This window comes from Erpetoichthys calabaricus, chromosome 7, assembly GCF_900747795.2.
Source record: "Erpetoichthys calabaricus chromosome 7, fErpCal1.3, whole genome shotgun sequence".
Taxonomy (NCBI): domain Eukaryota; kingdom Metazoa; phylum Chordata; class Cladistia; order Polypteriformes; family Polypteridae; genus Erpetoichthys; species Erpetoichthys calabaricus.
In genome coordinates this window covers 127,820,271-127,846,472 of record NC_041400.2, presented here as the reverse complement: position 1 = coordinate 127,846,472, position 26,202 = coordinate 127,820,271, and the positions used below count along the sequence as shown (strand labels likewise).

Genomic DNA, 26,202 nt, shown 5'->3' with positions numbered 1-26,202 from the left:
ATCGTTTGTGCATTAGCAGCTAAGCAACTTTGTCTTTCTTCAGAGGTTTCGCTTTGCTGACTTGCTGGCCTCGCTTGTGTTATTAGCGGCTGAGCGAGTTGTCTGTCTCTGAGGTGCCCTTACCCTGACTCCACCTCTCACTTCCGGGCCAGACAGACACACACACTTCCACGTGTAGATGTTTATATATAAGATATTAATACTCTCCTTCTGCCAGGTCACATATTTCTAATTCTGTGGATTTTCCCTAGTATTTCATAGTCCTTTGTTGTTTACGTTTTGTTTCTTTTCTGGAAAAGGTCACATATGCTTCATTGTCTGGTTACAGAAAGCATTACTGCAAAATATGCAATATCTGGACAAAATGATAGGCAAAACTGTTGTTTCAGAATATGTAGTTTATTTCAGAAAAATGCTAATCTAATTCCACATTCAGAGCAATTCTATGTCTTAGAAGCACTGACAGGTATCAAGGTTGGCATACCTGAAAACTTTTAGAGAACAAACTAGTAATCTATGATGCATTAAGCAAGGAATAAGCACATTTTCTAGTCACCTTCCAAGAATTCACTACAGATGAGATTATTAAACATAAAAACACCAAATTATTAGCACAATTGAAAAGGATATGAAGCATCTATAGGCCACGTTTTGGGAATGCACTAATTTTGGACAAAATCTTTGAATCGTTCTTAGATAGTGTTGGTGCCACAATCACTCCTAATACTTTACAGCGATATTTGGTGTACTCCTGGATGGCATTAAAGTGCATAGGGGTAAAACGATTGTAATAGGCAGTACACTGCAAGTAACCCACCTTCTATAACTCAGTGGGTAACTGATATTCTTTATTATATCAAACTAGAAAATAACATTCTCTTTTAAGAGAAAATGTCCAAAACCTCTTTGAAAACATGGCAAAAATTAATTCATATTATTTTAGACTAAGCATGCTAGGCCTGTGGTTTAATGCTATTAATGGTTCTAATATATTTATATATTTTCCCAGTGGTATTTCTGTTTTTTATGTATATTGATTGTGAAGTAAATGGTTATATCTGTGATGCTATTATTATTTGTTTGATTGAGTAGCGTGCTATTGTAATATTCTGCAATTCAAACAGAAAATAACAATGTACAGTATATAAAAAGAGATATGAAATGCAACTTAGCACATACATTTTCAAATGAAAAGTTAATTTAAATGTTGTTACTGATAAGCAAGCGACTTAAGGACAAAAAAAAAAACATAAAATAAAATATACACTGCAATCAAAATATTTAAAGTTTATGAAAAACTGCATGATACATTAAACCTAGGTGAATTTATTCTTTTTCATTGGCTAAGCTATTTTTTGACTATGTTTCATTAGAAAAAAGTTCAATTGCTTCATTCAGTACAATTGTTAGTAATACTAGTTATGAGACTTTTGAATGTCTGAATTTCTAAAGTCAGTTTTGACTTTGTTTACCATATTAAGAATTTTCTCACAAGGAGAGTGTAGCTTTGCTAACTTTATGATGGATGCTTCAGTTTTCGAGTAGCAGCATTTTAAAAATGACCACGCAAAACAAAGTAATCTGAACCTGCTATGTGGCAATTTTAAATGGTTATTTCAAGTACCAGGTACCAGTAGGGTTATCCAGAGTAAACTTTAAATTAGGTCAGTTTCATTGAGTTTGTGTAAATTTTTAGCAAACCTCCCACTGGAAATACACGTAAACAGGATAAGGAGTATATGATGATACAGGTTTAACCGTATTTTCTAAATTTAGAAAAGAGTATTCACAATGCACATGTTAAATATATTTCTGTACAGATTTTTTTAAATTGATTAAAAAAGAAAACTAAACTGAGCTATTGATAGGTCAATTTTTAAAACTTTGAGGTGCTATGAAAACATAATAATGGAAACTTGAAAGAGAGTTATATTACACCAGGTAGCTTTTCTGCCTTAGAATGCTTTCATCATTGTTCACTTCCATGTGGACTGCAGCATGTAAGAAGTTTGCTTATCTCTTTACATTTAAATACATTTCCTTTGGGTACTTCCATTCTCTCCAAAGTGTAACAGCTGAATTGATCAGCAAGTCTAAACAGTTCCTATGCTAATAAATGTGAAATGTTATGGTGTGCTGTGCATGATTGTTTCTGCTTTATAAAATAAGTAACCATTTGTGAAATAAATAAATAAATAAATAAACATGTATAAAATAAGTAAATAACTATGTGAGTCTTACAGAAAAATAACAAGAAGAAAAGGTACATAACAAGGAGGCTGAGACAACAAACCATAGTTAACAGTCTAAAAATAAAACATGTTTTAATGTGAGGTGAAGAAATGTTTATCATTTGTTCAGATACAACAGCTAAATGGTAATTTTTATAATTTTATATTATACTTACAGTAGACCTGGGAAACACAGGATTTTCTGTGGCTTCAACAATTATCTGGCGAGTTGAATGGGAGGAACCGGGGTTGGAATCATACTGGCGAAGCTCCTCACTAATTCCTGATACTGTAGTTTGAGAACTGTATTCTGAATCTGATGAATCAGAGCCACTGGTCACATTACTTGGATGGACAGAAAATCTCACAGTTCTAGCTGGCAGCTGTGGAGATGGTGTTGGTAGTCTGCCCCTACCATCAACCGGAGATACCTGAAATAAATCTTTTTGTTAATAAGCTGAAAACCAGAAAGAATAATAAACTACACAAAAAAGATTCTTCAATTATTAGCAAAACATAATTATCAGTAGAATGGTTCAATTGCGGTTATTATCACAAAATCTGAGGTATTTCACAGTCTAAATCAGTTTCAAGTATCTACTTTGGATATAATGACAGTAATTCCTTGTTAATTCCTGTTTCCAGTCTTCAATCTGCATGTAAATATTATGCTTTATACCACAGTTTTTTTCTTTTAAATGCAGTGTTTCCTGTTTCATCTTGTTCTAGATTTTAATTGCTTCATCACCTCCTATAGCAAAAAATAATCTGCAAGATTTTAGCATGAGGACCACTTTCATGTTTGACTGACTCAAACCATATTTGGGATTAGCTGCCAAAGAGAAGCTACTTAACTTACTGCAGCCAGTTAACTGATAGCAATTGTTTGGCAACTTCTTCTTCAAAGAAAACAGATGAATAATACAACTAGTAAATCTCAGACAGAGGGTTTCACATTATCAGAGTATTTTCAGGTAATACCAAGACTTAACAGCACTATGCCATGACTGCTAGTGCTGCTCTTTATGGACGTAATATCCTGGAAACCCTACATTTGACTTCTTCTGCGTGGAGTTTGTACATTTTCTCAACGTCAGTGTAGATTGTATACCCACTTCTCAAAAGACATCCAAGTTAGATTAAGTAGTGATGCCAAAATGGTCCTGTGTGAGTGTGGTTGTGTGCCCTGAGATGGACTTTGCTCAATGCTATTAAAATAGGCTCATGTATGTGGATGACATCTCTCTTATTATCCTCGTTTTTGTCTCTGAATCTTAAATTTCACTTCATACCTATATGTTTGTTTTAAAACGGCAAAATGGTACTTAGGAATATCCAAGAATATTTAAACAAATTCAATGAAATTCTGTAGGCTTACTGTTTTGTTACCATTAAAATACTACAAAAATAAAATTTGCTTAAAATGCATACTTTAACTATTAAAATAAATACAAAATATGTATCCATAATACATATGGCATAAAAGAAAATAAAATACTTCTCATAATTACAAGCTGTCATATTGTTTAATTTTTTTCTGTAATGTACCTATCTGAAAGAAGGCTTAATTAATAAAGTACATATATATATAATGGTAAATCAGCCCTAGACACAGACAGACACACAGTGTTACAAGTCCAAAAAGCACACACTTTTATTTTCTTTTCCCTTGTGCCCACAAATCACCACAAATAAACTCAGTTTCTTCCTCTCTCTTTCTTTCTTTTCTTCTTCTCTTTACCACCTAACACTCCTCCTCCATACAAGATCTGTCCTCCACCTCCCGACTTCAACTCCCCAAATGGAGTGAGGCGGCCCCTTCTATGTTGTACCTGGATGTGCTCCACATGCTCCTTGACGATCTTCCTGCAGCACTTCCTAGTGTGGCAGAAGTGCTGCAGTCCATGGCTCTGGAATTGTCCCGGTGACCCCTGGTGGTGGCCACAGGCCCCAACAGGGTTGAGCTTTCAAGCTCCAATCTCATGGCCCTGATGCAAACCAAGGGGGCTGCCCTCTTGTGTCCTGGGGAGGTATTGTCTCTCTACCAGTCCTCCCATCCTCTATGGTCCCGACTGGGTAAGAGCCGAAGCCGTCCGCCACAATATATATATATATTCTCACACAGTCAATTAATTGATATTGGCAATTAAACACTGCTTAAATGTAAATACACATGCACTTATAGGTTTTAATAATTTTAAATCAGCTTTTTGCTGTTAAAATATACATTTACTATATTTATATAGTTGTGTTTTTTTCTTCAGTGTATCACCTAGACATTCATAATTCTTGAGGTGTAATTATAAATATGGATTACTACTTTAATTATGTAGTACTTGTTTCTTACCAAAATTTATGCTGTTTGTCACACAGCAACAAATAAAAAAACACAGTATAAATCTTTTAAAAAATGCCTATTGTTTACTATTTGCCTTTATCTTTTCTTTTTCAAATTTAAAATGTAAACTACTGCCCAAACTCAAACAGTGATTGTTTGAATTAAAGGACAAAATAAAAAGGTCTGAATTCCTTAAAGTAGTTTTTCTTGCTGTTTGTCTAATTGCACATGACGACTTCTCTGATTCATTTTTCTCAGTTTATTACACCACTTTGTTCAATGTAAAGGCTAATATTCCAATTGCCTCTTAGTCTCTAGTAAAACAAGCCTTTGGCTCAATTATCATACTACCTTGTATAAAGGAGCACTGTAACTAAATTACAGGAAAGATTAGAATAGTAGGGGCTGAAAAAAATTGGCTTTTGTGATCAGCTGTTGATTGATCTGAGCCATTAAGACACATTTACATACTCTTCACACCGATTACATAATCTTGAAAACATTCATTATAACACATGATGCTTTCCTCTAAAGTTCATTAAACTCTACTTCTAGTTTTACTAACCAACATTTTCGACTTAAAATTGACATTCAAAGTAATGTACTCATTTTAGCATTTAAACACTTACTTCAGGATATGGTCCAAAGTATGACAACAGAACAGGAAGCAAAACTAGTCCATTAAGAATGCCCAAAATTGTCAATATAGCCAGTACTGCAAAAAAGTACCTAGAAGAAGAAATACAAAATGGAGAAGAGTTAGCCAAATTATACAAAGATCTCACTCTGGAAAATAAGTTTAAACAATTACCTTTTGTGAAGCTAAAGTCCTCAAACAGTAAAAGAGTTAGTTGATTTAAAGGAGAAAGAAAAAAGGTAGACAAAGTTAGCTGGTTAGTTAGTTGTTTAACTGAGTGTCAACTAGAAAATGCTAAAGTGAAATAATAAAAAAAAAAAACCAACAACCCTGTCCTGAAGTGTAGTCAGAGAAGCTCACGGTGCTAACAAATGAAGTGTAGGGTATTGAATTTCAACAGTTAGCACTAGTAAAAAGTGCTCTCCTGGTATAAAATCGTATAGGTCCATTCCCTAATTAAATGAGATAAGTTATTGGGCAAGCTTGCTCTTGTTTACCCTTCCACATTTTTGTCATTTCTCACTTGTGAAATAAAAATCTTTTCCTACTACTTTAAAAATATCACAAGGATTAAATACCTATAATGCTATGTACCTCTTACCCTTTCTTCCCTTTGGTATATCTGAAAGAACACGGAAGCTAGTGTTTCACAGTAAACATTGCCCATTCTGTAGTAAAATAAAGCATTTTCAGTGAAAGAGATGATTTCACAATGGTGTAGCTGCACTTCAAACTAATCTTTTGTTAGACAATTTAGCTTCTCTGAATACTTTTGTTTTGCTTCCAACAATTCAGACGTAAAACGAGAAGAGAAAGGATAAAAAAGAAACAAAGCTAACATGCTGTAGCAGAAGCAGTAGAAATGGGGACAGGCCATGGAGTACTTGTGCTTTCCCACAATTCAGGGTCATAGTTTGGGATACTTGAAGGAAAGTAGTGGTAAGTCTATCAGTTAAACGGAAAATCTTTACCAGTTAACACAGTGCACAGATGTAGTTTAGACTAAATGGCAACCATGCAACTAGGTACAAGGTGATGATACTGAATTCTACTAAGAGTTGTGTGTGTGTTTTATTTGACAAGTTTGGGAAATTCCATAAATGAATTGTGTTATATTTGATCAATATCTTCCTACATTTAAGAAAGTGGTAAGATAGCTGCTACACAAGAAATGATCAATTAAATATGCACAGTTAAAAACACATATTCACTCAAAATTTATCAGACAGATGAAATGAGAATATAGGGAACATGTGTTGCATGCTAAGACTTCACTATTAGTTTTCTCAGTCATAATTTAATATGATAATTACAATAAGCACTAATATAAAACATTGTCATGGAATTAATGCTTGTAATAAATAGTCACAGTCAATCACTAAAACAAACTAAACGTATCAAGCGTATAGAATAGATGGAGGTAAAATAGCAGAGTAGTCACAACCTCTAAAACTCGGCTAATCAGAATGTTTTTTGTCCTTGTGAATAAACAGGCCTATTCTAAAGCTGTGTGCACCTGACCTCCAACATAAGTTGTTAATTTTCTTAATCTGCCTTCCTCCACAGACCTCTCTAGCCCCAAACCAAACAGTTACCAGCGTCACTCACAAAGAGCCTGTGTTAATATAGACTGTTTGTTCTATTTTTTGTTTTCTCTAGTTAAGTGTAGGAAACGCATCTGTTTAACTGGTCTTCTCAAATTTCATAGTGGAAGTGGGAAATAAAAACAGACACAACACACTCTGCTTTTCATTCAGTGGTAAAGCATCATAGTCTTAATTGAACTCAAAATACAAGATTGCCATTGTTAAATGATGGTCCACATTGATATTTACTTTGAAATTATGTAAGAAATAACTAATGTGCAACACTGTTGATTTGGACAGTAAGTTTTAAAAATATCTTTAATTACTGCATATTTTCTAAAAGCAAGGTCTATAAGAAATGTGCTAGACAGTCTTGTCTGTTGTCTAAGAATCTAAAGGATTGGCCTGTTTAATACCTACTGTTTGCTCATGGTGTGACTACGTGATCAAATCCTGCAAATCCCTGAAGACACAGCTTCAGAAACTTGAAACTAGCTAAATGATTGTTATTTGAAAGGAAAACAAGACTGCATCAAAATAGTAAAACACTTAAAATATTTCAAAATGTACATGTTTTGTACAAATTCACAACAGTTGTTGTTGAGGAATAAATAGAAAAAATTCTAACTGGATGCCTGCTGCGCTCTTTTTTTTGTGTATTTCTCTGTCATGAGTGAAGAGCCAGGAAACCTCAATGACAAGGTAATCTCTCTAAGTCAGTTCCTTCTAAGAAAAGCTTGAGTATAGGAAAAACCATGCTTGAGAAGAAATCCAGCTGGTTCAAAATAAAGAGCTAATAAAAATTGTAAAGTGTTTATATGTTTCATGACATTTAAGGTACATGGTTTTGCTAAAAGATTTTAGCCTGCCAATCATAATCTAATTTATAGATGAGTAGAGTGAAAGGAAGAATTTTCTGGCAGTTACCCAGAGAAAAGACCACTGCTTTTAAGGCATGTAAAATTAGAAAGATGAAACTTTTTAAGTTTTTCTGTAGGCACACAAGGGCCATCAGAATATTAAAAAAATAAATACATAAAACAAAATATATATTCTAAAAATATATTATATATATATATATATATAATATATATATATATATATATATATATATATATATATATATATATATATAATATATATATATATATATATATATATATATATATATATAATATATATATATATATATATATATATATATATATATATATATATATATATATATATATATATATATATATATACACACACACACACACACACACAGGGTGAGTTAAAATTATGTTAACAGTTGAATGGCAGAAACAATTTATTCACAAAACATACTTCATATAACATAATTTTGACTCACTCTGTATATATATATATATATATATATATATACATATACAGTGTATACATACACACACACACACACACAAAGGGATTACCTGACAATGAAGTCAAATTCAGATCCAGCAAGCATTAGCACCCCCAGCAGTGTGGATACAGCACCATCAAGAACTGGAGCAAACATCTGCTCTAGGGCCAGAACAGCCCTGCGGTGTCTATCACCAATGGCTGTAAGAAATGCCTAAAAAATAAATGCATTAAGATGAAACCATACCTTATGGAAATAAAATCTTTAAATTACAAGTCAAAGACTAGTATAATATGTAAACATACAATTAGAATAATTTAAAATCTTCAGTACTTGGGGTGGTGTGCACTTTTAAAAAAATACATAAGACTCAAAAGAAACTTTTATTTTACCCAAAATAGCTTAAATCCAGAAAATTATTACTTAATAATGAGTCGTGAGACAAAAGAAATATTTAAATATACTTTTAGAATTTAATAAACGAGATCAAGAACATACACATAACATCAATATATGTATATATGAGTCAGCATCTGTACAACTTTAATTTGTTTACTGATACATTTCAAATATTTTAAAATTTCTCTTACCAGTGCAACATGAACAGTGAACTCAACTCCAATACCAACAGAAGCTATAAGGATGACCACAGGTACAGCACTCAACTTGATACCTATAAGACCCATCATGCCAAACAGCTCCACTGTCATCAAGGACAGGACAAGCACCTAATCAATTTAAAAAAAAGAGAGAAAAGAAAATTAAAACAGTTAAATACTGAGCAGTCTATGCAGGAAAAAAAGAATTTCAGTTTTATTTTGATAACATTTATCCTTAATCTTATCAACAGCAACAAAATAACCCTTAACAACTAGTATCAGTTGTATTTAAAAGCTGCTCGAGATCGATTTGTAACTGAAAGAGAGATGGACTAAGGAAGGAAGGGTGTAGCTTTGTAATGCTGGAAGAAAGTAGGGAAGCCACTCTACCTAATAAAGATACATAAAAGGAACATACAAAGCCACAGTTGGGCACTCTTTAGTATCTTGGTTTCTTTCTCTCTTGTGTGCTTTGTTATTAACAAGAAAGAACATTTTTCAGATACTGTAGTTTTGGTACTTTAACCTTAATGCAAACATATCACTAGTGATTATTGGGAATAATGTGTCATTTTACAATTTTAAATTTAATGTTCAATCAAGAACTACATTTTATTTTACATACAACAAATAACCTTGTCTAAAATGTTAACATTTCTTTTAAAAAATATTTGTGGCTTCTTGTTTAATGAAAAAATATATTTTATAGCAGGCCACCTAATACTTGTGGTTCAGATTGATTGTTGAGATTATGCATGTAACAAAACAACAAATGATGACCAAACAGTGAAGCATTCATGTTACATAGCTTATTCAGAATATAATGTAAGCAAAACTGATATAATATTCATCACACTATCAATACACTAACTATAGAGATTACACGTATGTGTCTCTTTCATATGGAGGAATAATCATTCATTTGTCACATGTTCACTACAAATCTGGTTACATAATGTACATGTACATGTTACACGTATGTGCTTAAATTATCAAGTCTTACTTCAACATGTGAAGTCCTGCACAGAACATGACATGCTCTAGTTGTCTTTTGCTGGACATTAATGAATATTTTGCAGGAATATGCTAGCTCTGAGTAATGAGCAGCAAAACTGCGTATTGCCTATGTTGAGACAAATTAATGCTCAAAGATATAAAAATGACAAGTATTATTGGCTCTGATTGAATCTGATTAGATTTATTAGTTAAAATCCTATGTTACTTAGTCCAAGTTGTTTTGTTTTGATTTCAAGGATTTCAGGGGCTGCAAGGTTTTGCCAAACCTGGTGTACGGTATAGAAGTTGTACAGACTAAATTATTACAGCTATAAAATATCGGTGAGAAAGATAAAGAGAACAATATATATATATATATATATATATATATATATATATATATGTACACACACACACACACACACACACACACACACACACACACACACACACACACAGACATATTTGTATTTTTGGAAAGGAAAATGTTGACAAAGCCAGTTTTATGATCCAGATAACTTCACTTCTCTTCAAATACTCTATAAACAACTGCCTGAAAGAGCACCAGATAGACTAAACAACTACCTCTGGCAGTTCAAGTAAAGATAAACACAAAGACCCTAATAAGGAAACTTCAGACTGCATATTTTAATTTTTTTTTTGGCTCAAGTAGCTCTAATCTAACCTCTAGGATGTTCTTATTAGGTTTTCTGTAATGGTACTCGGCCTTCATTCTAATTAAACTTAAAGATACAATTGTATAACAGTCATTGAAAAACCGACTCAATTACTAAAGCTAAATTAATGTATACAACGCTTTATTAAATTCAAGGTGGGAGAAGACCACACAACCTATGACTGAAGTGCACTTTAGGTGCAACTGATGTTGAAATAATTTGTGTGAAATGTATGACAGAGGCGGCACGGTGGCGCAGTGGGTAGCGCTGCTGCCTCGCAGTTGGGAGATCTGGGGACCCGGGTTCACTTCCCGGGTCCTCCCTGCGTGGAGTTTGCATGTTCTCCCCGTGTCTGCGTGGGTTTCCTCCGGGCACTCCGGTTTCCTCCCACAGTCCAAAGACATGCAGGTTAGGTGGATTGGTGATTCTAAATTGTCCCTAGTGTGTGCTTGGTGTGTAGGTGTGTTTGTGTGTGTCCTGCGGTGGGTTGGCACCCTGCCCGGGATTGGTTCCCTGCCTTGTGCCCTGTGTTGGCTGGGATTGGCTCCAGCAGACCCCCGTGACCCTGTGTTCGGATTCAGCGGGTTGGATAATGGATGGATGTATGACAGATCAAATTAAACTGCTATGCACACAAGTTAATAAAGAATGCTCTACAATATATATATTAGCAGCAAAAGAATGTGATAGTTCAAAGTCTGCAATCTGGAACAATGCTTATTGTTTATAATAATTTGTCAAGGGCCATTATAAAAGGATCAATAGTTAATTAAGTAAAAATAAAACATTGCACATTTTAGTAGGTTTGAGGTGAATATTATTTTCAACAGCATTTATTAACTGGCAATAGGAAAAAATAGTGGAGTCCATCCTTTGCTGTATAAATATCCTGGTATGGCACCTACTCAACTTAGAACCACAAAGCACTACAGAGGGTAAGTGGAGCAGACTTGGAGTATTAATGACAACACAGCTCCCTTTGTTCAAGAAAATCATAATACATGCTGTCATAGAAAAGCAAACAATAATATTATAAACAGCTATCTAACAGCAAATGGTACATAACCATTAACACTAGCACTATTAGATGTTGAGACAGTTTCCATCCAGAGATCATAAATCTATGTAAAGATGTTTGTACTGACTATTACACAGGCCTTTCTTATGTTTTGTCTTGTGTTTTATTCATCGTATTATACCACTATCACAAGTCTGAAGAAGACATAAAAGTAAGAATTTTGCTGTGCTCTGCACATGTGACAATAAACTTGAATTGAATATTCTATTATTTTATATAATGAACTGAGGAGAAAGGTCATATTTATTTCATAGACTTACTTGGAAAATTGCCACTTGGAAGTTTAATATAGATTAGATTAGATAGATTAGATACAATTTGATTTATCCCCATTGGGAAATTTGGCTTTTTACACACTTTAAATATATACATATATAAATAGGTAGATGAGTAAATAAATAAATAAATACAAACACTTTGGTCTGAACACGCAACAGAATGACTATAAAGTAAGAAAATTAAAAAGAAAGAAAAGTTCTGACTTGGCTGTCACAGTCACAGTGAGGCATTATTATTACTATTGGTATAAAGGAGCCTCTGTAGTATTTCTTGACACACTTTAATTAATAATTAATAATAATTTGTTGGCTGAAAGTACTCAGTGTCAGTGTATCAGAGAGAGGATGTGCACCATTGTTCATAATGACACTCAGTTTTACTTTAACTCTCTCCATTGCAACTATCTCCAGGAGTCCAAAGTGTGCCCCATAACTGAGCCTACTATTTTAATTAGTTTGTTGATTTGGTTGACCTCTCTTACCAGCCTAGCACACCACAGTGTAGAAAATCGTACTGAACCTCACAGAGATATAGAAGATGTAAAGGATGTCACTTCCCACGTTAAAGGGATACATTCTCCTAATGAGAAAGGGACTGCTCTACCATTTCTTATACAGTTCCTCTGTGTTCTGAGACTAGTCCAAGCTGTCATTAATGTGGACACCGAAGTACTTGAAGAAGTTGACCACCTCTACATCCACTCTTTGACTACTGATCGGACATAGAATATCTTTGGTGTGGCAAAAGTCAATAACTAGTTTCTAGGTTATACTGATGTTAAGATGCAGACAATTATCTTTTCACCAAGAAACAAACTTCTCCATCTGACAACTATAATCTGTCCCATCCCTTTATCAATACTTCCCATAAGTGCAGAATCATCTAAGAATTTCTGCAAGTGACATGACCTACTGTTATATTTGTGGTCATAATTGTACTGAGTGAAGAGAAAAGGAGACAGAACTGTTCCTTGTCCAAAACATTGCTGTGATTGTATCATCTACAGCTGCAATTAAAAAAACTATTTAATTATCTTAATTCATATAAGTAAATATATTTAACAACATAATTCGAAGCACATTTCAAAATTTGAAAATGGTGAAAGCTTGGGCACTGTCAGAAGACTTGGCCCAAGGCCACTGTTTTAGTCTGTTGATTGCCATCTTTCCTTCCCATTGCTGTGGAAAAGTAATCAGGCAACAGTCACATGAAGGGTGGATGTGTGTGTGTGTGTGAAAAAAGTGAAATAAAACGGCTAGGCAGAGGCACCTCACTTTTTTCTTTCACTTGGTGAGAGCCTCAATTCTAGTTTCTTCTGTGTTTTTAACCTATTTTTACTTGCTCCTGTTTAGACATTGGTTTATGACTTGATTGCTTATACACTTTGACTTTGTTTTTGTGTTTTTTAGAAACTTTAGCTTGAATACATTTACATTTATTTGTTTAGCAAAGTGACTTACAAAAGAGGTAAACAATCGAGTAACATTAGGCTATTATGGCCTGTTAGTTCAGCAAGTGTAATAGGACAAGTAACATAAGTTGATTGCACAAGTAAATATGTAATAACTCATATTTACAATCAACAAAGCAATTAAACTTAACCATATAACCAAGAATATAAGGTAAGGCAGCGCAAAGTTTTTTTGTCTTTTCAATTAGACAGATATTCACAATACAAAGGTGTCTTCAATGGAAAAGAGTCTGGAGTGAGACTTGATGCCACATAGAGGTGGCATCATCAGACGCTGTTCCGTGGTAGACCTGAGTGGGTGAGAAGCAGCACAGCACTTCACCAGTGTCTCCATATACTCAGGTGCTGACCCACTGACTACTCTGTAGGCCAGCATCAGGGATTTAAACTTATTGCATGTGGCTACAGGGAGCCAATGTAACGACCTGAAGAGTGGAGTGACATGTGCCCATCACGGTTGGTTAAATACAAGATGGGCCACTGCATTCTGGATATCTGCAGCCACTTGATAGCACATGTGGGTACTCCTGCCAGAAGTGAGTTGCAGTAGTCTAGACGCAACAACACCAAAGCCTGGCCAAGAACTTGTGCTGCATACTCTGTCAGATAATATCCAATCTTGTGGATTTTGTACAGCATGGCCTGCATGAATGAGAATATTTTGTCTTTACTGTAAATGACCATTTACTTTTTTTATTTTACCACCCTTTTGACAACAAAATTGCAAATAAACCGTCTCTGTTTCACTTAGTCTTCTCTTTTTAAGCCAGTGCCTCAAGCTGTAAAACAAGCAGGTTTCATGCTGCCAATGATGTGCTTTACAGGATGGAATACCATGCTGAAGTCCTGTGGCTCAGATTTTCTTGCATGGATGTAGGTGCTGAGGGGCAGCACTGTGCTTCTACTTCTGTTTTGCATGTTTGTCATTGTGTCTGGCAGATACATAGTGAGATTAGAGTCTTTAATATTAAACAAGTAAAGAATTACATACAGTATGACACTGCATGTGTATTGCATCCTGATTCTTTTCACAAAGCCAGATTTTTTTAACATTTTTTTTATAGAGAACCTGAATGGTTTAAGCAACTTCTCTCTTTAATAATAATAAATAATTCTTTACATTTATATAGTGCTTTTCTCATTATTCAAAAGCAAACTCCATACAGGGATGACCTGGGACAGGAACTCATGCTCTCCTTACTGCGAGGCAGCATTGCTACCACTGCGCCACCTGCGTGGATGACTTTCATTGTCCAAACAACTCAACGTTTTTGTTTGAGATTCTGCAGATATTTTCCAGCATTTATCACACAATCCTATCCTAGTTAAGGGGGAGCAGGTTCAGGTCCCTTTAGTCATGTTACATTTGAGTGTCCACAGCTGCTCCCTACTGCTATATACAGTATAGCGGGGTTTTATAAAGAGAATTTTATAAGGTTTCAGGCACTGAGAGTCACTAAACAAATTGTATCAAAACAGGGGGAAGGGCTACATAAAGTAAACTGATTTGTGTATTACATTAAAGTAAATTGAGTTATGTAATTCACTACCTTGTCGTTTATCCTATAACAGAGAGTGGTGATGTTATGCATGTTGACTGGACAATCCAAATAATAATTTAGTCTTTCTGTTTTCAAACTTTCTTAAAGAAATAAAATGTAAAGGGTGTTCCCTGGATAACAAAGTTAAAATGATTCAAAACAAAATGTGTAATGTATGGCCTAAGATAAGCGATAGATATACTGTAGATATGACACTTGTTTTTTTTTTTAATTTATTTTTTTAAATTTGTTTGGCTATCATGCAAATATCAAAATTATGCAAACAACAAAACAAATTAAAAAGACAACATATGATGATTTTATTTTGTAAATGAATTACTTTAATTTAAAAGATGCATTCTACAGCATTTATTGTTATAAAGTGTATGAAATAAAAATCAAAAACAAATGATTTCTGAGAGATATTTCAAATATCTACCCCTTTACTAAATGTTGAAAAGTGTTAAAAGAAATCTTTTTATAAATCGATTATCATTCATTCAGTTATTTCTTTGTTTAATCAAGTCTTTCACACACTCTGTTAAAAAATAATAATCAACATTGATTCACCTAATATGATAAATCACATTTTGAAGATTTTGTGGTCTGAATTTTGGTGGACTCTACAGTGAATCCCCAAACCCAGAAAGTCAAACTAGGATATTGGCAACAATGAAGGATGACTTTACTGTACAATATGTTCACAAGATTAAGGTTAAATATAAGAAATAATAAAATGGAATTTCTAGGCCTTTCCTAAGCAAAACAGGCACTCCATCTAGTCCCCATTTTGGGGGATTGATCCACGTTCTAAATCAGACACAATATTCAACACAAGACTTAATTACAAATCCTGAACCAAACTTGGCACTCTTCCTGTCTGTCAGCACACCCACACCAACTCTATGCACTCAATTCCAAGCTCACCTGAACTTTAGTAATGAGATCCTTTTAAGCCCCAACCCTGAAGCATATCCATATTGGTGTGGGAATCACTCGTAGGGCTGGGCTTGGATCTGTAAAACTTCTGGGGCAGTACTCCTGGAAACCCCGCTCACAATAAAATCTGCCCTTTTATCTTTTTTTTACCTTTTATCAGACAAAGCTGCAAGAGCCTGAAATAAATAGGAAGCTACAACAAGGGTATAACAACTTGTTCTGTGCACACCATTGTCTTTTCCGTATTAATCTATTCCTGAAAATACTGCTTCTGGGAATTCTTATATAACTAATGGTGGTAACCAGACCAGTTATGCTTGGCCCTCCAGCCAGGGTGCTGGGAGGAATATTGCAACAACAATGAACCTTTGGGAGAAGAGGTACTTTACTTTACAAATTCAGATTTAAACAAAATGTATTTGTACAGAATTAAAATCTGACACCATTTACTTAACCTGGCCTTTATCAAAACTTACACATTAGAATGTAGTTGCACACAGAGTAATATTCATATGCATACCTGTTAAAATTAATTTATTTGTATTGTGATACTGTACGTGTTACTGTAAAACAGAAGAAGTGATTCTACTGTCACTTGCCTTTAAACACTAGATTATACCTTTCTTTAGTAAAATGAGAGAATAAAATGAGGACAGATTTTAAAATTGCACCTTATCATAAATATACGAGGGACTTCAAAAAGTTTCTGCACCTTTATATTTTTGTTGGAAACGGTGAAGGCAGGAGGAGTAGTAAATGGGCATTAAAAAGTTGTATCGCAATCGAAAGTGACTATGTAGAAAGGTAATTTGTTTTTGAAATTCTTAATAAATAAGGTTAAAAAAGTGTGGAAACTTTTTGAATGTCCCTCGTATATTATTTGACCACATTTGATTACTTATTTTGTAAAATTATTTATAAAAAGTTGCTATTATCAGTAGTCCTAACTGTGGTAAATACAAATATAATTTATTACAACTATTTTGCAGTTCATCCGATGCTAAATATGTTACACCTTTTTGTGTCCTTATCTTAAGTATTCTAAAGCTGCTTCTGGAAATAAGCTGTAACCTGAAATAACCTGAAATACTTCACATGTTTGAAAAGAGTTTTGAACTTCAGTTATTGAATTGGAATAAAGAAAAAAAAATTCAACTCGTTGGTGGCAACACAATGAATACATAGGCAACACTAAATACTTTCAACTTAAAACGTGTGAATTTTCATTTGACTGACTCTATTTGAAACTTACTGTAACTATATTTATTAATCCAGAACATTAAATAACAGCAATGTGTAACAGAAGTGAAATAAAAGAGGCTATTCATTTTCAAAATTGATAAAATAATACTTTTAAAATACTGTTGTTGAGGATTATGTAAAAATAACAGTTTTCCAAGGCATTTTAGCATAGTAAACTCCTAGAATATAAGCTCTTTAACAGGGTATTAATGAATCAAATGCCTCGTCATTTCAGCAAGAACTATATGAACAATTTTAAAATCCAATTCTAAATGTAAGTAATGCACTTACGATAATGCCAGCTGTCCATGGGTTGAGCAGGAAGAGGGCACACACCAGAAAAGTGCATGCCAACACCACGCTGATGGACAACAGAAGCCAATGACGTAGACCAATGTACTGTTCCCAAAACAGGAATGGATAACCATTTGGGTAACTGGATACACCTTGTTTGCTGTAATTGTTGCAGACAGCCCTGACACTTTCAATAGCTTCCACAAACTGGGATGTCTCCTGCAGCCCGTTGAGGTAGAAAGGAAACTGAGCATATTCGATAGGCTCTGCAGCTGGAACTGTAATTTGCAATTATTTGATATGGAGAAAGAAAGAAAGAAAGAAAGAAAGAAAGAAAGAAAGAAAGAAAGAAAGAAAGAAAGAAAGAAAGACAAGGTTATATTTCAAAATTAAAACAATTTAAACAATGACACTTTGACAACAGGGATTATAATTCTACATTTAAATAATGAAATATACAAATATTAAATACATTATAACATTGAATTAAACAAAGTTCTTACAAACACTGAAACAATATAAGAACAAATTACATGATTATTACATTATCAACTTTAAAATATACTGTACTTTTTACTGCTAGTGCAAATGAAATTGAAGTATCACCTAAAGCAAATTAAGTTAAAAGTAATGTAAAGCTTTTTCACTGTAAGCTGCTTTGTTAGAGGTCATTTTTGTATTTATCTGAAATTCATGGTGCATCTGTAGCTATTTAGTGGGCCAGACTACAATCTGGCAGATTCTTCTCATCTCATATTAGAGCCTTGTTCAGAAAAAAAAAATCTAATGATGGCCATTGCTAAAGTTTTTGTCATGAAAATTAGGACCTATATAAAAAATGCAATCATTTGTAATATAAAAATAAAATTTCTTCTTATAATGAAGATTTTACAATAAATCCTGCTTTTCCTCATTTCACGCATAGTTACAGGATGATCATGATTTATGTACAAATTTAAAAAGATTAATGATATCCAATGCCAAAAAATAAAACCTGTCTTGTTACATTTGAAAATGCAAAAGCTTTAAATGCAGTAAATAATAACTACCGTATCTCCGTAGCAAACACTTACTATTAAATTAACTCCTCTCATCACACCCCTAATCTGATCAAAAGACTAATCGTTTTCTTTATTTTGAAATGTGTGGTTATAGGACGAATTGTATACATTTACACATCCTGTAAAGTAAATAAATTCCACTGCAAGTCACCTTCATGCAACTCTCTCACTCACTTGTGTACGTACATAATGTAAATTTACAACAGCAATCAACCTGGAGAAAAACTGCAGTACCAGGAATGTAACCCCTATAGGCACTGGCAGAGTGCACAACTTCACACAGAGTGCAGCTGGGCTTGGATTCAATCTTGTTCCCCTAGATCTGTGAGGCAAAAGTGCTTTTTGTTGACTGTGAATTTATCCACATGGCATTTAGTCATAATAAAAGAAGAAATGTCCCTATTCATACTTTATCAAACCTGTTAAATCCAGTTCAATAATTACTTAAGCTGAATTACTGCTGTAATAGGTATTTGATTTCTTTCATTTGTGTTTCTACTAATTTACTTGGCCAGCCTACAGCACCACTGCTGTGTGTGGCCATTGGTGCCTCCTTCCAAACAGTGCCATATGCCCTCATCTACCTCATTCATGACATTGACTCTGCCTCGCTTGGGCAATACCCTCAGCATCACTGAAACAATACAATATCCTCTGTCTCACTGTGAGACCCTCCGCAATCCAAGCCAAGGTCCTTAAGGAGACATGACAGTGGCCATGCACCTACACTACTGGATTTTAGCAGCAAAGACGCATCTTCATATACATATGCTACTTTTACTATGTACTATACTATGAGCTACCTTTTTGTGGGTTTATAGTGACACATGTTAGGGTCTGTTGTATTGAGTGATTTTTAAATAAATAAATGGGGTGCACAGGTGGAGGTGAGGAGGTTCAAGCAGTAGCATGGCGAAGCGTTTCCAGGGTGTTAGTGAGTAATTGGCCAGCCAAGCATTCATGGGTTGTCTTATTAGCATTTTGGAATCCATGACTGGGGCACTGGTACCCAATGGAAGGATAAAAGGAGCCTGGGCAAAAAACAGGAGAGGAGGAAAGAGAGAAAAAAATATAAGAAAGGAACGAGGGATAAAGGAGGATTGGAGTGCTTGAGCATAGTGATGTGGAAGCAGGCTTTTGTTGGCCCCACGTAGAAGCAATCGATCAGTGTTCTGGCGGTAGAACATTCTCCACTAAGCAATATAAGTAGGTGCCAGAAGGTTGTAAGGAAGATGGTCAAGGAAGGGTTTGGAGCATCACAGCAGATGCCGAGAGAGGCAGTTGGGGTGAGAGCTGGGAGCACAGATGCTGGTCTCTCCTCCAGTTAAGCTGACCTGTAGTGTGAGACAAAGAGGAGAAGACGTGCTGGGCAGGGACAGCAACAGTGAGTGAGGAAAGGAGACCTGATTGCTACACTGCTTTTATTAGAATGATTATTATTTTATTATGGATTTTAACTTTCATGAACGAACACCTGTTTTTATGGATTATTTTTTTTTATTTATAAAGGATGGAGCACTGCATTTTGGGGATTTGAACCACTGGCTGTTTTGTTTGAGTTTTTTAAAAATAAAATCACCACTTGCACTTTGCACCTTACTCTTGACTGTCTTGTGTCCTCATTGCATGGCTCAAACTGGTCATGTTATCAATGTTTCCAGGTGCATGTTGAGCTAACCCGGACCGTCACAGGGTTTCCCAAACTATATGAGAGAGACCCAGACAGCGATGTCAATGTATAGTCGTCTGAGTAAATTTTCTTTACTGCAGCTGTTATTATTTCTCCCCAAACATCCCAACCCCCAATTCTTGTCCTTCGTTTCTCTTTGCTTCTGCATCTCTCCATAACCAATGGCAAAACTAAAAAATGTCTCTCTGAAAGCAATGCTTGCTGCAGTGTAGATTCTTCAGACTTTAAGAATGTAGAAACAACACAATCGTATAGATTTTTAATTATTAATAATTGAAATTATTTAAAATTATCTTTAACAATTTATGTACAGAATATAGTCATGTAAATATGTGAATGCATTTCATCATGAAAATGATATCATCTGAAGTATGAATCTTAGCATTCTAAATGTTCAGAGAATAGTCATGATCTGAATTTAATGTGCTCTGTCTGGCGACTGCTGTATGTCACTACAGTTAGCACAAGATGTAGCAAATTTAATTGTTTTTAAGGCTTAAACTAATAGAAATATATTTAAACTAATTATTGTTAATCTGATCAAAAGTTTACATATTTTAAGTCTTTCAGTGAAACAGCCAGTTAACATAAGCAAAACTGAATGCATGGTTGCCCTGTGGTCCACAATGACCTAGGGTTAAACTCCATTTCTGTGTGTTCTAGCCACTACAGGTTAATTTAATCTAACTTGCAAACATGATTTGCCCTAATATAATCTTGGCTATAAATTTCAATTAAGACTAAGCTTGGAATTCTGCCATAAAGCTTCAGGGTTCAAATACAGTGAAGCACTTTTTGCTTGTTATAGAATAGTATTAACAGAAGCCCCCCTGCTGTAGCCCAATAACCACAACTAGCAGTCATTGAGATAAATGAAAGCTAATGCAAATTAAATCAGTCTGAGATTCCACTTTGAGCAAAGGGAGATTCCACTCATTTTCTCTTAGACTAGTGCCAGGAAACATATGAGCAGCTGCCCTTTGCTGCTGTTATGATGTGGGTTCTTTTAAAATCAACTGCATTTAACAATACTTATGCCAAAATGTTTATCAGACATAAACTTATTGACAAAATCTTGTACACAGCAATTTAAACGTTAAAGCTTAGAAATAAAGTTAATTTTAAGGTGCTATTTTCAAAGGATAAAATGTAACAATTTTTTTTAAACTGTTGTTAGAATACCCCAAAAAATAGTATGACCATTTTTAACCTGAGAACAGAAAGAATTATGAACAAGCTTTTTAAATAAATATGTTCAGTACAGTGCAGATACTTCATAATCTTATGAAAATAAACTCAAATCACATAATACTGCTAATTTATCACCCGTATTATGACACTAAATTCAGAAAAAAACAAGTTAATTATGAAGCTGTAGGTAAGAATATCAGGAACAAAAAATACCACATACTGTTAAGTCTGGTCTCTGGCATGTAGTCAGCCTTATCATGGACCCATTCTGGAGGATGTGGAGAGATATTGGCCTGGGAGGCAGCATATGCCACAGGATCATTACTGACCCAGGCTGTTAGGTAAATGTAAAAAGCACTAGGATTGATAATTCCATCAGCATCAACTAATCGATGTTTAGTAACCTGAAACGAGATATAAAGAACATATTCAGTTCTCAGTAACACACTCACATCTTGAAATATACAGTAATATTGCCAGAATGTTATTAACATTTTCCCCAGTGTGATTTTAAAGATTCTGTCCCCACTGGTATCTGCCACTACACTCGGGTGCCACCCTTCCCTTTGAAGGCGACAAGTCTAAATAATTGTTTCACCTGGCTTCTTTATGCTGAGCTTAGTAAGACTATGTGGCCACCGGACACTGTCTGTCAAAGCCTTACCCTAAATTTGGCTCCTGCCAGACCCTTCTTCTTTTCCAATTTGCAATTACATTTCCTATCTGTAGCCACTACACAACCTAGATCTTACCAAGAACGACTTGAGTGTCCCTAGGAACTTCCATGAAGTACCTGAAGACTGCTGCCCAGAATAGGGTGGCCTAGCCTGTCTAGCTCTGAGTGTCGCTACAATGGTGCCCTCATAGACTGTATGGATATGTTACAATATAACATCAATACAATATTAATTTACCAAAAACCAATGCTAAAACACTTTGTTCTTTATTGCCGACCATGTTACAGGGCTGTGTAGGAAATCTAGGCAACTAATTAGCTAGTGGTTAGAATTTTTTTATTTCATGCTCTTTGAATGTTATCTGTATTAAAGGAATACTCCAAACAGAAATATTTTTTATATGTTACTTACCCCTTGTAGTTTGCAGTGGTGGCTGAGAAAAATGTATAATCTCATGAGAAAACAATTTATGATTTAAGAGACTGTAACAGTTAACTGCTTTGTCCAAAGGTAAACAATGTGAAAAATATCCATGGGAAAAAGAAAAAAATCTCATCTTACTCATATCACATACCACATATGTCTGTTGGTTAAGCTCAATATGTGAAAACCTCACGTCATGTATTTTTTGCTAAAATATTATTAATACTTAATTCTGAAATTATCAGAGTGCCTCGCCCACTTATTCATTGGTCATGCTTCCTGTCTTCAAATCAAAAGCACAAAAAGTATGGGAAAGCATTATATGCTGATGTTTCTGGGAGTGTGGGTAATATTTTATCCAAACTGCAATGCATTTTGCATGTTTTGAGCATTTGTCTGGATGATGGACATGTGGTTTATGAGACACAAGTAACACAAGATTTTTTTTTCTTTTTTTCATCAATGTTTTTAACACCATTTTCCATTGGACATAACAGGCTACCATTGTGGCCCATTATATCATAAACTGTTTTCTTTCATTCTGCATGAAAACATGAGATCAAATGTTTTTCTTGACTACCACTCCAAACTACAGTGGGTAAGTAACATAAAAAATATCATTTTTTGGTGGACTATTCTTTTAAGGCTCTTTTACACAATAGTCTTGAAATTCACTAGCACATTAAGGGCAGTTAGAGGCCATCAAAATCATAAAAATGAAATGTCGCAGTGCAACTACTTCCTTATAATATTATTTGCATTTCAGGAGTGAAAGGAAACATGTCTAAACTGCACAATAACATATTCCAGGGATACAGCAATCAATTTGGTGGATCAAGCTCAAAAAGAAAGGCATTTATTGAAAATTGCTATAAGGAAAGACAGTCCTGATATACACCATTTAGACGAATAGCATGGTCAGCTTGATGGCATGGAAGACAGTGCTGTGGAGGCTGGTTCAGTTCTTGGCCTTGTCAATGTATGTATGGAGACTGAATCCCTTGCATGCATTTAAGATTCTGCTAAATACTCAAGTTTCTTTCTAAATTCCAGCAATGCATATATGAGTTTAACAATCAGAACAAGTATGGTTATGTGTATCAGCATGTCATGTTATGGATGGATGGTCAATCCAAGATAGCTTCCAGCTTTTTAATCAAATGCTACAGGGATAAGCTCTGGCTCTTTACATTCACGTAATGTAAAAACAAATTCAGAAAGCTGATTGATAAATGGCATTTTAACAAAAGCTTAAAATAATATTTTACTAAATGAATACAAAAATTCTACAGAGAAAAGAGACATTTTTCTCCAATAAGCAAACTAAAATGGCTTGGAGTCCCTCAAGAAATAAATATGGCATAACATTAAAAAACTTTAAAATAAGTTTTGGAAAACAGTACAAAAGAAGCATACAAGAGTGGGTGTCAGAGCCTATCCAAGCAGCACTAGGTGCAAAGCAGGAGGTTGCTCAAGATAAAGCACTAGTCCACCATAAAACACCCACACATTGATCCACAATGAGCCAATTCAGAAGCACCAATAATCCTAACAGGCATGACTTCGAAATTTGGAACAAAAACTGGAGTGCCAGGAGAACAACATATGCAGGCTCCACACAGAAAGTAGCAGTGTGGAGTTGGTACAGTTCTAATTATTGCACTAACATGTCATCTTATTGCTAAAATTTACTCTGGAAAATAGAGTTTTTTGTTTATCTTAAACAATTTAACTTTTACAAAATGAGGATTACTGCGGTTGGTTGGCACCCTGCCTGGGATTAGTTCCTGCCTTGTGCCCTGTGTTGGCTGGGATTGGCTCCAGCAGACCCCCATGACCCTGTATTCGGATTCAGCGGGTTGGAAAATGGACGGATGGATGGAAAATGAGGACTATATTCATTGTGTATTTTCTTTTAGTTCTTGCTCACGATTAGTAGGTTTGCAAACTACAAATGGACATTTGAATGAACCTATAAAAAAAGTCATCATCAAAACTGACCGTGCACCTTTCCTCTAATGCTTGTTGCCCATCACTATGCAAATCTCCCAGAATAACTTAGATTGCATTCAATGCAGATTTTGAGTAGTTAAGAAAGATATACTATATTTAGCTAAATACTAGCAGTAACCCCCTTGATGATTTTTATTCAATAATGATTAACATTAAACAATAAGATGGATTGAAATAAAAAAGACAAAATTCTATAGACAGACTAAAAGTAAAATATTACACATCATAAACTAAACAAGCACCTAAACACGCATTATATGGCCCTGATTTTACTTTTTCTTTATGCCATACAAGAACAGACAAGCTCAGAGGATTTACATTTCCCCATTTGAGAATAGTGGATTAGTGAGGTTGTACAATTTTTTGTGCTCTTTTTCTGCCTGGTCAAAATGAATTTAAACAATAAATCAGAGTTAACATGCAACAGAATATTTTAATGTTAATAATTACAGGAAACTTTAACTTTTCTGAAGCCACTTTACCCCCCCAAACACATCACTACAGAGTTTGAGGCAAAATCAGTACCTCATGAGCTGACAGAATTATAACCAACAATATACTTTGCCTCTACAAATCTTTACAACAATAAATCCCACATTCAGACAGTTGGGTAAGGGTGGACAAAAAAAGTTTGAGTAAGTATAGTAATAATAAAATTAAAGAAAAATTGGCAAGGGTTCCTGCGCACGTCTGTGTGCAGTTAACCTCTGTTGTTAACACTGGAGGAAATGCCACCCAGCTAATGGAGGAGAGCAATAAAAATAAAACAACATCTGTAGAAATTTTGCTAACACTTGCTTTTTCTGACCTGAAGGTTCGGAAAGTGCCCAGTACCATGAATGCTCAGTTGTACTCTGCATACTTGGGTCACCAGAGAGGATTACCATTTAAAATATCTGGTACAGAATTATATTGAAGAAAGGAAAATAGGATAGACTAGATACAAAAAAATCTATATACCTGTACTGTGTTTAAGAATCCTTTTGCAAAGCCTTAAATTTACCCATTTAGGCCTTTGAACAGGAATGCAAATCTGCAACCTCAGGTTTTATCTGAATTTATGTTTGCTGAATATCTATTATAGTTATTAGTACATATTTTCAAACAATCTGAATGTGGCATTCTTGTATAGGCCCACTTTATTTAATGAAATAAAACACATTACAAAAGGCTGTATTCCAAAGTCAGTCAGTCAGTCATTGTCCAACCCGCCATATCCTAACACAGGGTCACGGGGGTCTGCTGGAGCCAATCCCAGCCAATACAGGGCACAAGGCAGGAAACAAACCCCGGGCAGGGTGCCAGCCCACCGCAGGGCAAGCACACACACACACCAAGCACACACTAGGGACAATTTAGAATCGCCAAAGTATTCTAAAGTTCTTGGTTCAATTAACTGAAAGTATACTAAAAATATTATTTCTTCAAGCGGTCTTTAAAAGTGTACAAAACATATGGCACACCCTAAAGGCAACTACAGTTTTACTCATTCTCAATAATCTCAAGAATCTAGATCCAATACAGTTCCTACACATCACATTAAACTGTTTAAGTCAATATAATAATGAGTGAAAAACCCATTGCACATTTTCTGCAACTGATTATATGTTCCAACATTCCTATATTCATTATTCTTTGTAAGGGAATTTCGTAATGATCAAAGAAAAAGAGAACATTGCTAGGCTAACCCAGACAACCTAGTACTAAAGATTAGAGTCACACAATCCTTTTTGTAATTTATTTTAATAAAAATGTATTTCTTTTTCATTCAACACTTCATCAGTACAATCTGACCTTTTAAAGTTGACATAAACTATTAACAATGTAATCCTCATTTCCCAAACATCCAGATTTGAAGGTTTAACTTTCATTTCAA

At 34.7% G+C, this 26,202-nt stretch overlaps 1 protein-coding gene across 4 annotated transcripts in view; it reads right to left on the bottom strand.

Annotated features, from left to right (window-relative positions):
• ptch1 (patched 1) overlaps positions 1-26,202 on the bottom strand; it is a 151,606-nt gene that overhangs the window by 13,200 nt on the left and 112,204 nt on the right. For 3 of the 4 annotated variants that reach the window (XM_051929659.1, XM_028805342.2, XM_051929658.1), the window contains 6 exons: positions 21,434-21,617; positions 17,269-17,549; positions 8,746-8,883; positions 8,226-8,368; positions 5,199-5,298; positions 2,408-2,662 (listed from right to left, as the gene is read on the bottom strand). In XM_051929659.1, coding sequence (XP_051785619.1) covers positions 2,408-2,662; positions 5,199-5,298; positions 8,226-8,368; positions 8,746-8,883; positions 17,269-17,549; positions 21,434-21,617 — 1,101 coding nt within the window. Of the gene's footprint in view, positions 1-2,407; positions 2,663-5,198; positions 5,299-8,214; positions 8,369-8,745; positions 8,884-17,268; positions 17,550-21,433; positions 21,618-26,202 lie in introns of those variants that run through there. The other variant, XM_051929660.1, reaches the window with a different exon arrangement.